A 17,492-nucleotide genomic window follows, 5' to 3' on the forward strand; every position below is an offset into this window, starting at 1 on the left:
AGATATTTTTTTAAAATTAAAAAAAAAAAAAAAGTAAATAAAATCATGCCTTAGGTCCACAGCAGCACAAAGTGGGAAGTAGAGGAGTACCACAGCCAGTCTGCTGTAGAGAGGTCCACCTCTCACCAATTAGAACAAAAGTCACTATGTGAAATTTGGACCAAGAAATAACTATTATTCTCGGGGCAGACACATGTAGCAGTGTAGGTGTAAGAGAACGTGCCACTAGAAAGTCCAAATTGCCAAAATATTGTCACGTTTGCAGAGCTCATCTCTCTTGGCTATTTCATAGACTAAATCGTTTAATTATATGGCAGCATAGATGTAGTCCCACTGGCCTTGTTTTCCCCAAATTGCTAGCAAGTTTCATGTACAGTGTTGACATGGGAATAATTATCAAAACCAGTCATTTTCTCCATCCCTGACCCAACGGAGTGCACTGTCGTCACCAAATGATCATTGCATATAATCCTCTTTAAAATTTTAAAATAAATGCTAGCCATAGTGAAGTGAAATGTTTACTGTGAAAATTATCAGAAAAATAATGACAATATGGCATAAAGAATATATTATATTTACTTGTTTGGGGAATGGAAGACTTTTAATGATGGTACCTTTCTCAAAAACAAGAAATAGGTTTCTTCTCTTTGATTCTTAAATAGAAATTCTTAGAATAAAGCCAAATGAATGCTCAGTACAGCAAGCTGCTAAGAATAAAACTTTCCAAATATTTTAGTTCAGAATTAAATACACTGATTTGATAAAACCGGTGGATTAGATAGGGTCTAATCCTTCACTCCCTGCTTGGGCTCTATTTGGCAAAATTCTTAGGCTGTTAGCTTCTGCAAATCTTTGCAAAATTATTTTTATCCTTAATAAATTATTTGCTCTGTTAGTTACCCTAAAAACAGAACGAATTGAGAGACATGGGTGGAAGGATAATAATTTGAGGAATAATGACAGTAGATTTTAAGAATGAGAATGAAGAGTAACTGCAGCAACAAAACTATGGGAAAGTAATGAGATTCATTTCAGAATACTGATAAAATTTATAATGTCCATAAGCAAAAATAAATTTCATTACTAAAGTACAAAAGTATTTAGACTGCACGTATCTTAACCCAGTTTTTATTTAAAAGGTAAGGTTAAAGGTCTTTTTTTTTTTTTATTTTCCCTGTGGCTGATGCATATTGCTGCAAAGACATTAGCTGATAATTGTTTGCAAAATGACATTTGGTTCTAAAGCTGTCAATCAGGAGCCAGAGCTGTTGATAGTAACTGAAGGAAAATTATTTACCTCGCGAGAAGAATAATAATTTAAAACAACACCATATTTTCTTAATATGACAGACTGATTTTGTTTTTTTGGGATTAGGGATGAATGCTCAAACAGTTGTAATGTTTTCTGATACGGGATGTGAGTTTAGATTATCTTTCTAACTTTAAGGACAATCAGAAAATCATCTTCTACACAGTAAGTAATATGCTATCTATATCTATTAAATTTATTCCAGCATAGAATTCCAAATTCTGGACACTATTAAATAGACAACTGGTTTGGATTCCGTGCATGCTCTGCATTTTTAGTGTACTGTGTAGATATAGAGAAATCTTGGCTGAATTTAATACTTTTCCTTGAGAGGAAAGTGACAAAAACTGTGTGATGTTTCTTATGACTGACAATATGGAATTAGGTATTTTGAACTTTTAAAATAATCTGTAATTCTGTGTCATGTGATGAGGTAACTCCACTTAGTGCTAGCAATAAGAATTTTCTCTTTAAGTCAGGACTATTTTAGAAAAAGCTGAAGATGTAGGTAGAATTGTGGGTGAAATTTCTGATAATGTGTTCAGGAGAGCTAGATGTAGTAGCAGGGGTCTAAGAATGTTAATACGGACCATAACCAATGTTTAGATCCTTACTATTTTAAGGCTGTATGGATTGTTGAGGATTTAGATTGCACTTTTGAAATAAATTTCTTAAAGATTAAGCAAATAGCTCTAAATACAAATTTGGAAATTGTTTGATTAGTTCAATGTGGAAAAATACTCAGTATAAGAAGAAAACTTTATTTTGTCTGATATTGAGGTCCAGAAAATCACCATTGTTCTTGATTTAATATGGACTATGGTAGGTCTTGAAAGTCATCTGTGTACATTTAGTCATAAATGTCAAGTCTCTTTGATTTGTGTAGACAAAGCACCTGATTTTCATTGCAAGTTTTTCACTGTGAATTCAGCTGTGTTGCTAGAAAGGGAGTCTTCATTTTGCGGGTTTATTCTTTCAGTAAGAGATTCCATGTTCTGTTTAGTAACAGAGATCAGAGAAATGAATGAAGGTATGCCAGTAGAATTGCAAGCCATTTGAAGACTTGTTGAGATGTACCATGAGAGGTTTGGCTCAATTCAAACATATGAAATACTGAATGCAAACTGAGACACTGACTTCTAGGAAATGCATTCCCATTATTAAACTATAACTACTTAATCATTAAACATAAAGTTTAAACTGTGCAATATAGTTTAGCAATACTTTTTTTCTATCAGCTAACATCCACAGGATTCTTTCCTGAATTAACTGCCAGCTACTCTGCCAGAAATAGAAGGAACTACACAAAGATACCAAAACGCAAAAGCTGGGAGGACTACTTTGTTAGGAAGAACCAAATTGTAGTTAAGTAAATGGAAGGAGCAGAAGCTGTCTGGAATTATGTGAAGCACGTGCCAAAACGTAAATGCTTGGACTTGCCACAGGAGACTTGAATGAAATCCTTTTCTTACACTTAGCTAAGAAATAATTTTTATCTTACCTCAAAATTCCTTTGTATCCCTCTTTACTGAAGTACTTAAGTGCTAACATACATATAGATTCAATTAGGATAAAATAATACCTGTGCTCTAGGACATGGCTCCATGGTAGCTGATGCTGATTTATCTGTCTCTAGAAGCACTAGTTAATGTAGGTATCTAGACATACATAAACTGTATGTCTAGATTTATTTCAAATGACTATATATAAACACTAATTTTCACTCTTTGGCACAGACAAGAGAAGACTATTGCCACTTGCCAATTAAAAGGCACTGCCAGAGCTGTATGAGCAATTGCCTCCTTTTGTAGGCAAATTAAAGCACATTTTTTCATAGAATATTGTTTTGAAATGAAATTAAAAGTTTTGATTTCAGAAATGTCAGATGAGAAACTTTTCCTTTTCAGAATTTTTTTCTTGCTGTTACCAAGTCTGACGTCAGTTTGGGAATAGTTGCACAATCTTAAACCTGAAACTGCATTTCTATGCAAATAAACCATGAGAAATGTCACCTGGATCAGATGAAGGTATTAGCCTATATGGAATTACTAGTGAGGCTAGTTAGGTGTAGCTGCTCCTTCCTTGCATTAATTTCTCTAGGGTAGTTCCTTCCCCAAGTGCAGTGCTGCACTTTCCTCTGATTTCTGGATTCCCACGTAAGAGTTTTGGGAAGAGAGAACAAAGCAATCATGCTATGCAGGAAGACTAAGCTCTGCTCATTACACCAGGGTATTGGGAGAAGGCAAAGACTCTTGATTTTGAAACTAAACACAAGTTTGTTTTACCAGGGAGGGAGAACCATCCTTTTTTCACATCAGGGCTCTGTGTGGCCCAGTCTAGGAAAAAGGTTAGGAGCAGACCTCAAACTTACCATATTTGCTGAGGTCAACAACCTTGACATGTTTGGGAAGATGATGGAAAAGCCTAGTGTGTACATAAAAATAGGCAGGGCCTCCTGTTAGAATTATGGATTATAATGTTATGTATAATACATTATAATCATTGAGGAAACAATATGGTAGTTATGACAGGTTCAAAGTATATTTTAAGGCAACAAAAACTACAAGTTCTGTGAGAACACAGCAAAGCAACCATTGCTAAAATACAGACAGCAAAAAATGAATGCATTAATTCAAAGGTACAAAGTTTGCGTAGCTAGTCATCTGATTGGGAACTTGCCTCCATATAGTTGTCATAAAATGCAATAGATTTCATTGTCCCCTTCTTTTACTACCAAAGTGCAGCCTTACTATTAGAATCTCCCAGTATGTAATCTCATAGTATGATCTAAGTATTTTTCTTTCCCAAATTAATATTTTCGCTTTTAGATAATATTTGCATAGGGACATTTTGCAAAACAAAATTTCCTGAATTAAAAAAAAAAAAACACAACACTTTTTTGTTTGTATAATATTAGTCATTAAAAAACATTTGATAGTGTCGAAAATACATATATTATGGAATGCAATCAGAAACTAAATTAGTAAAAAAGAGACATGCTTCTCCTTAATATCTGTGGAAGCCTTTGGAAGAGAGGGCTGCTTGCTGGGGACCAGGAATGCATGGTGACCAGTAGCTAGCATCAGGGTTTCTGGGCCTTGAGTGAAGTAGGACTGCAAGATACAGAGTTTCTTGCTATTAAGATCTATACACTCATAGGAAACAGAAGAGAAGTTAATGATTTGTGAAGGCAGCTTTTGTGTTTGCGACAATTTTATGCATGGAAAAAAATATTTTAAGGTGAAAAGAGTCAGTGAGAAAAAGAGTTTATGAAATCCTGCTTATTTTAATCCCCCAGGAGGCAAAACAGTCATTTATTTCTAACTTGGCACGCAAAGAAAAGTAAGAAATTGAGTTTGCCTTCGTTGTTTTCTTTAATTTACCCTTATTAGTCTGCATTTTTTCTCAACCTTGGTCCCTGAAATGATAACCATTCATTTTGCCAGTACAGATTCCTCAAACCAAGAATTTACTATGGTATAATTATTATTTTTCAAGTCTTATTTGTACATGGTAAAGATCAGCAAGCAGTTTTGCTTGGCATAAATTTTCTGCTGGTAGATTTTAAATCTTTTTTTATAGGGTTTTTTTCTTAGCTTTTCAAAAGACATACTTCAGAGGGCTTTTTAATACTTTTAGTTATCTAGCACTTTGCCAGCATTTTGCTTCTTGATCTTCCCACCCTTGGGACTATTCACACTCCAGTTCATCTCCATCCTGGAAGAGTAGGGGTTATTCCTTTCTTAATTTTATTTCTTGTGGTTTGGTATGGAAGGGAGAAAAGAGATTCTGGTATTCACAGGTGCTTACCTGAAGAGCTCATAGGGCTGGTGGAACCTGGCTGTGCTATCCACTGCATCCAGCGATGCATGTAATCTTACTTAGTCTCACTCTGCTTCTCTTTCCAGGGTCATACACCTGGCAGTAGAGACCAAACACACACTCTGTTACTGCCTAATTTTTTTTATCGCCCTAAAAAATAAGTGTAGCCTCTCCAAATTAGCCTTTCCAAGACTTCAACAGGATGAAATTCATACATATGTCTAATATATTCAAAATAACAGGCATGCTCTCATTCATCTTTTTATCAACAGCATGCAATGCAGGGAGACATAAGGCACACACAGACTGCTCCTGAGGCTCTGTGATATTCAACTTGTAGGATGACTTAGATTTCAGTTTTAATCAGGTGTCTTTACTGTAGTAAAAGCAAGTACAGCGCAAAGGAATGGGGAGGTTGTGCCCTTGTGGGTTCAGTAGGAACAGACATACTCCTGTCATATGTTCTGGGTACCAGTCCTTTCCATGCGTTAAATTGCTCCAAGCTCTGTAATATTTACTGCAAAATTATTTTAATTTAAAAAAAAAAATAGTAAGGATTAATAAGGATTCCTCTTCCTACTCTGTCTTTTCCAAGAACACATCAGTGAAACATGCCAGGTAAATTCTTGTGAGCTCCACTTGCCAGTTACACATCTGCTTTACAGTGTGGAGAATGAGCTCCATGTAAAAGCAGCACCTGCTAATCTCCCTTTATACAGGACATGGATGGGGTTTCCCTCTGGACAGAAAGCAGTATGCTCCTTCCCCGACTCTCCCATGGTGTAAATAACTGATTATAAGTATACAGAGCTATGAATGTTTTAGTAGGTCTTTAATTTACAGTGCAGTGTTGGGGAAAATAAATGCAGAATTTCAAAGCTATTTTCTTCATTGCATTTACAGTATTTTAATGTGCTTCCAGTGGTAGTGTGCAAACAGCCAAAAAAAGAAAAAAAAAACAAACCAGCAGCATCCAAACCAGTATTCTCTTCTTGGCTCTTCTGAGAACTATCAACAAATACTGAAGAAATCCTGGAGGTGTCAGCCCTTGAAGCATATTTAAGACAGATGATCCAGGAAAATGTCATCGTGCCATCCCAAGTGATTCTTAGTCTTCATTTATACCAAGAAAAAGAAAATAGGCTCAAACAGCATAACGGATTAGCCAGCCCAACACAGGGCACCACAATGTCTTCTTACATGCAAGGCAAGCGCTTGCTAATCCACTACCCAGAGCACTGAGAAATAGTAAAGCCACACTAACAAGGACAATGCTACACAGAACTATAGAAGCAAGACTTAGTTAATAGGAAAATGTTGTATCTTCACTTTCAGTGACAGTAAAACTAAAGAAATGCCTCTTTAGTCTTCTGACTCATAAGGTGCAAAACTTACAAGCAAACTTGTACACTGAATGTCTGCCCTACTAAGTGGTGTATGGCAAGTCCCTACCCATTTCTGGTTTTGGGTTTACATATCTGTCTGTAACACAGAGTAGTGATTGGCAGGTTGCCTTCAAATCTTTTTTTTTTTTTTTTTTTTCCCTGAAAGAGTTTTGGGGTACTAAGACAGCCTCCAGTTACTATCCCTCATTTATTAGGGGGCTGTGATTTCCCTTTAAGCACCAGTTTGTTGTTAAATGTTGATGGATACCTTGATTAGATATAGTCCAGGACAAACCTACAGTGTAAAAGAAATAAACTGTTCTCCTTCTGACTAAGGCCTCTGTGTAGGTGCACAAATTGACTGAATAGCCCTTAGATAAGAAAAGCATCACCGGGAATTAAAATTTGGCGTACTCTATAATCCTGTTTTATTTTTCACAGGAAGATGACTGTCTTTTATCAAATAAATGGCTTAAAATTAAATATGGCATAAAGATTGGCCTCAGTTACAAATGCCAAAGACAGTAGTAATTTACACTGAAAACAAAATATATTTTTGTAATAAATTATGGGTAGTTTAAAAATAATTTGGAGTAAGAGTGGTATTACTTGCACACATTATACAGCAAAAATATAATTTTGAGGTCAATCAAAACAGCTAAAAGCTTTTGTGAATTTGGAGACAACAATCAGAACTACATTAAATGATTTTTAAAAAAATAAAATCAAATTATAAAGTCAATAGGCCTTAATCCCTTAATCTTTCAACACTCTTGTTTTCCCCTGGATGTTCTTCAGTGGGTAATAGTTTGATCTGGGAGATCAAACGGTTAATTTGCTTTTCAATTGAGGAATGACTCAGAGTTCCCCTTTATTGTTTAAAAAAAAAAAAAAAAAGTAAGTGGTGTGTGGGTGTAAGGTAGGGAAAAAAACACGAGAAAATGGATTCACTAATTGGGGTTTTCACCTGCTGTGAGTCTAATTGAATACAATGCTTTATTTGTAACTCAAGGAGAAAGAAGATTATGCAAAGTATGAGAAATTCAGACTGTTTTTAAATTCTTATTACTTGGCACTATTGTATGGGAAAGAAGACCAATGTGATAACAGCAGCATCGAGCTTCTGTTGAGGCAGACCAGGAAAGTCCAAAACCAGTAAAAATTGAAGGAATGTGTATCAGGGATATCAGTGCTAGATATTTCTTGAAGGAAAACAAACCACTTTTGCTGTGAAACGGCAGGCTTCCAGCTATCGTGAGTCCCTCTGTATTACACGGGCAGCTGCTCTCGCCTTGTAATAGACCATGAGGTTCCTTCCAAGTAATATGCTAAACATCCTATTTTACAGACTTAAAAGAGAGATCTCTTACTTCTTAAAATTTAGCTAAAGATGGGAAAAGGTGAGGTAGGTGATGTAACACAATTAACAGCCTTCACCCAGTTCATTCACCTCACAAGGAAGATACCTGATACAGCAATTGATCTAATACCAGTTAATGGACAGTTCTCAGAGCCTAATGAGTTTTAACGTACCAATTTATGTTTACACAAAAAGTAATCTTTTTCTTTCCATGTTGAGGTAGTGTTCTAGATCCAAGGTAACAGAAAACTGTGAATTAGACCTCTTAAAACAAACTATGAGAATTTAACATTTAATTCTGTTAAATTTTATATTTGCATTTGGGGGCCTGAGGGGTTGAACCTTGAGCGTGTTACACTTTTTAATGCTTCTAGAAAAAAACACGCAAGCTTTCCTTGAACTGGCTACTGAACTTTTCCTAAAATCAGAAAACCCAGCTATGTGGAGCCTTAAGGGCCTAAATACCCTGGTATTTAGGATGAAACCCACCAAGTTCAGTGCTTACCAACATCTATGTAATGGGAAAGCAGTCTATGAGATATTCCTGTGGTATAGAAACTACAGGTGAGATGAATTTTCCGTTCTTCTAGGCCTGTGTCTTCCCAGTGTAAAAATAGGGAGGGTTTTTGTAAATTTGAAAGGCACCCCTTTTTTTCAGTGGCTTTACCAAGAAAGCACAGGCTTGAAAAACTAGTTGTGTGAGGGACTTGGTTCTCTAACGCCGCATTATTTTAATGAATAAAGGACGTAGATATAAAACGGGCATGAGAGGGGACTGGCTGCACTGATCTGAAATGCTTGTGGCACAGAGATTGTTAGCTTTTCTTTGTGTACGGAATATTAAGTAGGAATTAATACAAAGAAACCTTGCAACAGTTACTCAGCATGAGCAGAATTATTTCTTCGGCTTTGACAATGCCGGGGGAGAAGCTTGTCCTTCCCAGTGAGACCAAGGCAAGCCCTCAGAGATGAAATTACCTAGTTTCACTCACAAATAAGCCACTCGGCGTTTTAAGCGCCGAAATTAACAGCTGCTAAGCGAAAACCCACGTTAAGGCCCGTTTCAAATCCGTCCCAGCTTCGGTGCATATTTTAATTAAGTTTTCTCCCCCAGTCCGCCGAGAGCCAAGAGCTTTGCCAGTCTCCGGGCACGCCATTCCCCGGGGGGACGCACCCCCCCCCACACCCCCCCCCCAAAAAAAAAAAAAAAAAAAAAAAAGTCGATGGAAACCCCGAGGGCTCCCTCCAGCCGCCGCTAGCGGAGATACGAGGCCCAGGAGGCAGCAGGAGGGAAGGGGCGAGGTGCCCGCACACCACCCCTCAGCCGGGCTCCCGGGCGGGGGGGTTCGGCGGGCACCGCCGGGGCGGGCCGGGGCGGGGGAGCACCGCCCCTTCCCGCCCTCCCGCCCTCCCTCTCTTCCCGGCGGGGCGGCGGCGGCGGGGCTGGGTTGGGCCGGGCCGGGCTGGGCTGGGCGGCCGCGCTGTCTCTGCCTCCGCGGTGCCGGCGGGCAGTCGCCGCCATGAGGGAGCAGCGCAAGGGGTGAGGGGGGTGCGCGGGGCGGCAGGTGCCGGCGGGCGGGCGGGGGCTCCCGGGGCTTTCCGCGGCGGTCCCGCGCTCGGTGAGGGAGGGGGAAGCGCGGGCGACCGCCGTCTTTGCGGACCGTGGGGGGAAGCGGCGGTACCTTTCCGTTTGTTACGCTGAAAGGGTCAGTTCGCCGCCCGGTTTCCTGAGGGGACTCGACGCGGCGTTTCACAGCACGCCTTTCCCCTCTGGCGAGGCCGTAGTTTGGCGCTGGGTGGCTCCGGTTGGGGCGCGCAGGGCATGGCGGCGTGGGATCGCCCGCACGCGTGGGTCTACCTGTGCAGGTGTGGGCTGGCGGGGGGAGACCCTGAGGCCGAGCCGGGAAATCCTGGAAGTGCCGGGGGTGCGGGGAGGGGTGGGCGCCGAAAGGGTGGGAACGGGCTCTTTTCGTTATTCCTCGGGTTTTAAGGGGTAGCAGAGTGCTGTGGAACGGTACCTCTGTAGCGCGTAGCCTGTACTGCAACTTGGTTCGGGCGTGAACTTCCAACAGAATTCCTGAAAACAAGCGGGCTCAGAGGTGTGTTACTTTTCCTGGCTATTTCATGCTTAGAAATAATCTTTCAAGTTAATAGGCAGAGGAAGCTGGGAGGGGATTCCCTCTGGGCTGTTGCATTATAAGTGCTGTCTTTTTTGTTGCTATATGGCGCATTATACAGTCTGTCAATGGCTACTGTAAAACATCTTGCAGCCCGGGCCAGCATCACTGTCCCCAGTCCTCATCTTAAACTAAAGTTGGGCTGAGAAGGTGTATGTGTACGGAGCTGAGGAAACAAGAAACGCGGTTACACGTAGGATCTTTGACCCTTTAGTGCTAAGGAATTGTTTGAGCCTGGATTTGACAAGACCCTGCAGTGAAATTGCGTTGGCAGTAGTGGAGAGGATAGGCTTTGAAAAGCAAATAGATCAGTGGAGAGGAACAGCCTGGGGGGGGCGGGGGGGCAAACTCTGCCCGTGACAGAGTGTTTAAAATAAATGTTTAACGTCCAGGGGAGAAGAAAAAGAGTTACTATTCAGTACTTGGCAGCTGATATTTGCCCTTCTCCTACAACTCATTTTCAGTATCGGCAAGAAACTTTCATATGTATCGGTGCCTGCCTTCAGTAGTCTGATAAATCTTGCAAAAGCCAATAAAACACGTTAAAGTCAAATTCCTGCTGAAAAGACACTGGTACTTGGTTTAAACAGAAATAATCTCTGCACAGATCAGTAGTCTCTAGATTTACAGATGAAAACAGTGGTCCTTTGTAAAGCACAAAGGAGTTCCACCTTTTTACATTGCTCATACTTTCCACAGCAGTAACTTGTTTTACCTAAGGAATTAATGAAATACTGTAAAAAGACAAATATTAAGTCTTCCTTGCAATTACTGTCATCTGTTGCTGAAAACTTTTTTCATTTATATGAGCGGTAGTGTCTATTCATAAAAACTATTTCAACTGCGTTTAGATTAGTGTAGTAAAATCCAGACAAGTCTATCGTGTTTATTTTGGCTTTTTCACAACAGTCACAAGGTGGCTGGAATAACATTTTATTCATCTTAAAGCCAAAAGGTGAGAGGTATTGTAAATTGTGTGGTTTGAAAATGGATCAGTTCAGTGCTTTGTAAAATGCTATTTCAATTTCCGCTTTTTTTTTTAAGTGTATGTAACTATTTATTGCGACCTGATCGAATTTCTTATTCTGCGCACATCTACACACACGCACATCTAGTTCATGTCGCATTTTCTAATGAAGGGTGAGGGGAGAAGTGCAGCAGAACTGGCTCTGGTATCACCAATGAAGAGGGATGTAAGAGTTTACAAAGGACTCTGCAGTTGCAGTCTAGAATTCTAGACTCTGGAGCTGAGCAGTGAATACACATGAGACTGAATCCTAGATTTTTTTTTTTTTTTAAGGGGGGGGAGAAGTGCAATCAACAACAGTTAAAAGATTTGCGAGTGTTTCGATGTGGCTTGTGCAGGAATGTTGGGGGGGGGTGGAATTTGTGCAGGAATTTGGATGGGGTGAGCGTTGCTCTCCACTCCTCCTGCTGCTGGTGTTGCTCAGAAGTAATATAAAAGGAAGGAAGATAAAATAACTATTTTGTCCAAACGGATCAAGTTATAACAAGGGAACTGTAATTCAGCTAGTGTGTCAGTTAGGATATCATCTCTTGATTTCAGGTTTTCAATCCTGTGTGTTACTGGCTCTGCCGACAGCGATGAGAGACAAATCTCTCTGCTGTTGGCAGGAACAGAGGAATTCACACAGGCATAGTGTGACAGAATTCCCCACATAAAAATTATCCTTCCTAATATAATATAATCATCCTTTAATGAAGTGGTCCTGTGGTTCCCAAAGGATGTATTAAGTGAAGACTGTGCTTTCATCCCACTGAATTATCAGTGTATTTAGTGTGCCAGTCACACCAGCGCCTAGGTGTCACCATTATCCATTGCTGCTCTTCCCCTTTTCAGGCCTGGTTTTAATTTCCTTTCCACCTTTGCAGCTTGTGAGAAAGAGGAAAATATGCCATGTGAGCCCACTTATATTTTCATTTGTTGCAGAATGTCTGTGATTTTAAAGCTAGTGATCAATTTAGTTGACCTAAATGTAGAGCCAAATTGAAAAATGTATCCTCTGAGCATGTACAATATTGCAAAACTACTGGCTGTGTGCATGGATACCTTTTTACGTTGATGGTTTGTTGGAAAAGCATCTTGAGTACTTATTTCTACACATAGTCTCACCCTGCTTTAGCTGCTGCTAGTCAGGAGGACTTGCACTACACTTTTCATGTCTTTCTGACTTGCAAGCTGTAAAGGGCCTTGTTCACCGGAGTTTGAAACTCTGGCAAACGCTTTGCTGCAGATCTATTAAGGATGCTACAGCATTCCCAAGTGTGGTTGAGGCTGCCTGAAACTGCTGAGCTGGCATTTTACTTTAGACGGTGTTCACAATAAGGGCATCCACACAAATCCTCCCCCACCAGTCCAACCCCTAAGCTCACAATTAAATGGCCTTTGAAAATGGCAAAGAGGCTTATGAAGAATAGCCTCAATGGAATCTAACCTTTCCTGGAGCTGCCCTTGTGTGCAGAATTGTGGATAACTTTCTGAGCTGAAAACGTTCAGCTGAGAGGCAAATGCCTTTTAGCTGGAGTGAAATAGCTGCAGCCTTCTTGTGTTCTGCATGTAAAGTACCAGCAAAATCTGCCCTGGCTCGGTACGGGCACTCAGCCTCTCCAGAAATCTCAGTGACCAAGGTGCATTTTCCTTTAAAATCCTTGCTTTTTCTTGCGAGAGCCCAAGTCAGTGTGTTGCCGGGTCTGGTACACACTACGAGGTTGAGTGATCTCTGCTGAATTGCGAGGATGGCTGGGTGTGGGGCACTGCCCACGGGTGGTCACTGCTGAGAAGGTGGCAGGGGCAAGAGTTAGGGGCTCTACTGGCTTGACTTTTAAAGCCTAAAGAAAGGGGTGTCTCCTCTTAAGTTGCAACTAAGTTTATAAATGAAGCAAAGGGGGGGAAGGAGGGGAAATATACTTGCCCTGCAAATTCAGTCTTTGTCACTTGCAGATGAAGCAAATAAAGTTGTTCCTTACAAAATGTACATCTCCAAGACAATTAATCTGGAACCATGAAAGAAAAGCACACAAGGTAGGGGTTTGGGGTTACTGGTATTATCTGAAAACATTTGGGAGTCCAGTGTTTCTTTGGCAATGGAAATTTTATTTACAAGATCTTAGGAAAAGCAATTACGTATTTTCAGTAAGATGAGTAGATGCCATAAGCTTAAACCATACACACTGAATTCACTGATACATGGTTAAACCTTACCATAAAAAATGAAAATACAAAAAAAATCAGTAATTTACTCATCCATGTGATGTTCATTAGTGATTAACCATAGTAGATTTCCACATCTAATATGATCCTTTCGTTCTTCTAGCCAACACAGGCATGGGATTCCATAATCCTACGTTGGTACAACTTTGTCACAAATTGATGGCTTTTAAATACGTTAATGAGGAATCAGTGCCTTTGAAGGCTACCAGGTTAGCAGCTATGCAGTCTGAAGGGGTCTAGCTTATCCATAGAACAGTCTCGAGCTGCCAGAGTAACTTCACAGGGAATGTCAGAGAGGTTATTTTCACAAGTTTATTGTAATGGTGTGCATAAGTTATTTTTCTCATTTTTACTACATGATTTGGCATACAAACCATGGTACAGTTTCTGTTCAAATATCCCCCGCTTCTGGAGCTACCTGCCTTTGCGGAAGCAAGCCAGGGTGGCCAGGCTCATGCCTGGGAAACTGTAGATCTGCAACTGGCATTGCGTGCAGACAAACTGCAGTCCCAGGTCTGTGGGTTTGAATGTTTATTTGGGTCTGCATTCTATTCAGCTGAATCGTGACATCTCTGGCTACTACAGGGCTCTTCTGCGATGAATACGCTCCCTTTCTCTTTTCCTTTGGGCTGCTGTTGTGTAAGCAGAGACTTCAGGTAGCCAAGTTTTTAGGGACCCAATGTGTAAACTAAACTGTCTCTGTTTTTCTTCAGAAATGCACTTTATACCTGGGTATGGTAAAAGCTGCTGGTGCTATGTTCTCTGCAGAACCTGTCCATGCCAAACGTGGTAGAAAATGCAGGAGCTCAGGTGCAGGTGGCTCAGCTCCACAGGCTTTCACTTGAAGCTACCCAGCTTCTGCATTTAAAAAAACGAGACCAGGCTCAGATTTCTGAACATGATTGCAGCCACCTCCCTTTGCAGGACTCATTTTTTTACCAGAGCAGGGAACAAGACTGCTTTTGCTCTTCTAGTGTCCTCCTCCCTCTTTCACTGCCTTCAGCCACCGCAGGAATTAGGAAGGGGAGGGGATGCTGAGGTTGATGAGATGGGGCTTGTTTAAAAGCCTGTGCTCAACTGGGACAACACTATGGCAGCATTTTTTCTTTATGCTTAGTGCTTGCAATCCCTTTCATTCTTTCTTGCAGTTACAGAGCAAAATCTGGAAATACTATATATAGTAAGTTACTGAATATATAGAGGTTACTGGGTCAGTATTCACGTGGATCAAATAAATAGCCTGTCTTTTAAGACCAAAATTAAATTATACTAAGATAACATGTCACGATTTTTTTTTTTTCCTTGAGTTAGGGGTGGTGTTGAAGTGACTCTTTGAAAATTTTATCCCTCCTTAGCCTATAAAGGGTAAAGACGTACTTGGGAACATTGCTGCCTCAAAAAGAGAACTCAAGGACCATTTGTTCTCTAAAACAACCTCATCAAATCAGCCTTCCACTGCACAGTTGGGTGTACAGGTGTGTTCAATCCGCTGGATAAGTTGTGGTTTAGTCTCTTGAAGCTGGGAGGTGTGTGTGCTCCAGGAGCTTCACAGCCCTGTGGATCAGGTCCTGCTCCCCTGCATATTTTCTCCCGAATGACGTGTGTGTTGGAACCAGGATATCTGCTTTTTAAGTACAGAAATTGTAAATGTGATTGCTAGCAACTGTGTGCTATGTACGCTTTCCAGATTTTTTTTTTTTATGGATGCTCATCGTTTCAATTTAGCTTAATTCTGTATGAACACGACTTTGTTAGCTACAGGATAGATAAGGAGAATTTTCTTTCAAGTTTTCTACATTAATGGAAACATGATCATATAAACTATGCTGTCATTAAAAAAAAAATCCTAAGATGTGTAACCTTAGGAGCCGTAAGTTGCTACTACACCCGCTAACACTTTATTATGTTGGCTTTCTCACACTGCATGTCTTTTGGCAACGTGTTGTGTTGCAAAGCTGAAGACTGCTAGCCTCAATGCAGAGAATGCCCAATTTACATTCTAGTCATACTGCAGCGTTTCATAATCCCGCTTTAGCTTTTCCCTGGCTTCCCAGCAGCTCTGCTGCTTGGCGCTGCACAGGGACCTCCAGGGCAAGGGAAGGAGCCTGGGTGTCCCAGGGAACAAGAAGAGCAGCAATAGCCTTTGCTAAAAGAGACCATCAACATGGGGGTTGCAATGCATTGGCCTGAAAAGCCGCGTAAGCTGGTGGTGGGTCAGCGTGTGGGCTGTTGCGTGGGGGGTTTAGTGCAAGTGTTTGGGCCGAAAGGAAGGATTGCAGCCACTGAGTTGGGTAGCTCTTACCTACCACATGGGAAAGCGTGGAAAGAACACATATGGGAAGGCAGGTCAAAAATAGCACAAATCGCAGTATCTGGTCAGAATTTCCATAAATGCTTTAAGAATTAAACCCTTTTAAATGTCTCTCCTCTAGTCTGGAGGAACCGGTAAAGGATCCATTCCTAAAAACAATGAGCTTTTCAGTGTTCTTACAAATTCCTCAAAACATTATGGCATATCTGAATACGTGCTTTCTTCTTAATATTAGCACTACTTTTCATGTTGTTTCTTGAGCCCATGCCTAAATAAAGCAGTCCAAGCTAATGCCTCATGTGGAAAGAAGGCATGCCTACTGCTGCTGAGACTCCTACGGATAGCTCGGGCTGCGGGCGGTGCTCTGGCACCGTGCTCCAATGTGCAACCTGGATCACTTGCTGTGCGATGGAGAGAGCAACTTTACTTCACTAACTTTCATGTTTTGTATTGCAGCCATGAGACGCAAACGACCTGCTGGGATCATCCCAAGATGACTGAGCTTTACCAGTCTTTAGGTAAGACACCTGTACCAGTTTTTTTTTTTCCAAAATGAATTTTTAAGGAAAAGATTTCCATAAGTAGTGAAAAACAAAATTAAGTGAAAGTGAGAGGCAGTGCTTTCTTTTATCAAGGTTAAAATTTTCTGCAAGAGAAATCTATAAGTCATAATAACACATTTTAAACATGCAGTGGAAAAAATAATATTTCAATTAACACGCTTGGAATGTGTGCTGCGTTTACAAAGTAATTTGGGTGCATTGTAGCAAACTCTTGCTGAAAGACTGGGACAGAAAAATAAAAAAATCCTGGATCTTTTCACTGTCTAATCTACTTTACAAAAAGCAGATGAAAAAATCAAGCCAAGCTGATGTTAATGTTGACTTTTGGATGATAGAAAGCCAACTGAAGCAATTTGCCAAAGTGCGTTAACACTGCTTTATTTTTAAAGCACTTTCAATACTTGGAAGGCATGGCAGCTATCATGATGTCATTTTGAATACCCAAATTGCATGCTTATTATGACTTCAGATATGCTTCTCTGGTGGAGGATTTTTTTTCGTTTGTTTTTAGCAGCTTTGGATTTTATTAACAGAAGCACATCTATAAGATAAAATAGGTCAATCCATGCTCTAGTATAGGCTGCTTGGCAGACCATTTAATAGCTAACTCTTTGCTTTTAATGGTTCTGTTAATAAATAATAGAGGGTATAATAAAAATTAAGCTATTTCTCTAAAAGAAATACCAGTGAATATGCTGCAGTCATAAAGGAAGTTACGTCTGTACGGCACACGTACATAAACCAGCTTTAAACGAGCCAGTTTGAGCACTAGGGCAGTCAAATCTAGCATCTAGTGCAGACTTATTTACCATGGTGAAAAATAGCTTAAATTATCTCCTGCTAAACTCTAGTTTAGCTGCTGAACACAGTCTAATTATGCCAGCATAATCTATTTCAAACTCATTCAGGTATTTCTACAGTGCTCTGCAGTTAAAGGAATACCAGAAATATTTTAGAAAAGTGATACAATAAAATGGAATGAAACAGTGTGAAAATTTTTTTCCTTAGAGTACTAGCACTGTGGCAGCAATTTCTTTAAAAATTGACCGGAATGCAGCTCTGTACGTCCAAAAGGGATATTAAATGTGTAAGTTCAAGCTAACCAAATGCAAGAGCAGACAAGTATTGACTTGCTATTTAATTATAATGTATTGCCCTGTTTGTCTCCTTTATATTTCTACTCTTAAAGCAAGTGGTTTAAAAGATTCAGGACGAACAGTAATTGCAGATGCAGACATCCCTTTAATACAGGTAGATCTTCAAACTGTTGCCTGTTAATTGAACCACATTCTGACTTTGCAGCCACCTTTGATCTGGAGATTGTGTGATATTT

General features: G+C 40.2%; 1 protein-coding gene across 14 annotated transcripts in view; it reads left to right on the top strand.

Moving 5' to 3' along the window:
* Window positions 1-17,492, top strand: part of DMD (dystrophin) — a 1,208,865-nt gene that overhangs the window by 1,114,980 nt on the left and 76,393 nt on the right. For 9 of the 14 annotated variants that reach the window (XM_074905425.1, XM_074905436.1, XM_074905445.1 and 6 more), the window contains one exon: window positions 16,053-16,114. In XM_074905425.1, the coding sequence (XP_074761526.1) occupies window positions 16,053-16,114 (62 nt within the window). Of the gene's footprint in view, window positions 1-9,332; window positions 9,417-16,052; window positions 16,115-17,492 lie in introns of those variants that run through there. The other 5 variants (XM_074905525.1, XM_074905507.1, XM_074905532.1 and 2 more) reach the window with 1 other exon arrangement.

Source organism: Athene noctua, chromosome 1, assembly GCF_965140245.1.
Source record: "Athene noctua chromosome 1, bAthNoc1.hap1.1, whole genome shotgun sequence".
Lineage (NCBI taxonomy): Eukaryota > Metazoa > Chordata > Aves > Strigiformes > Strigidae > Athene > Athene noctua.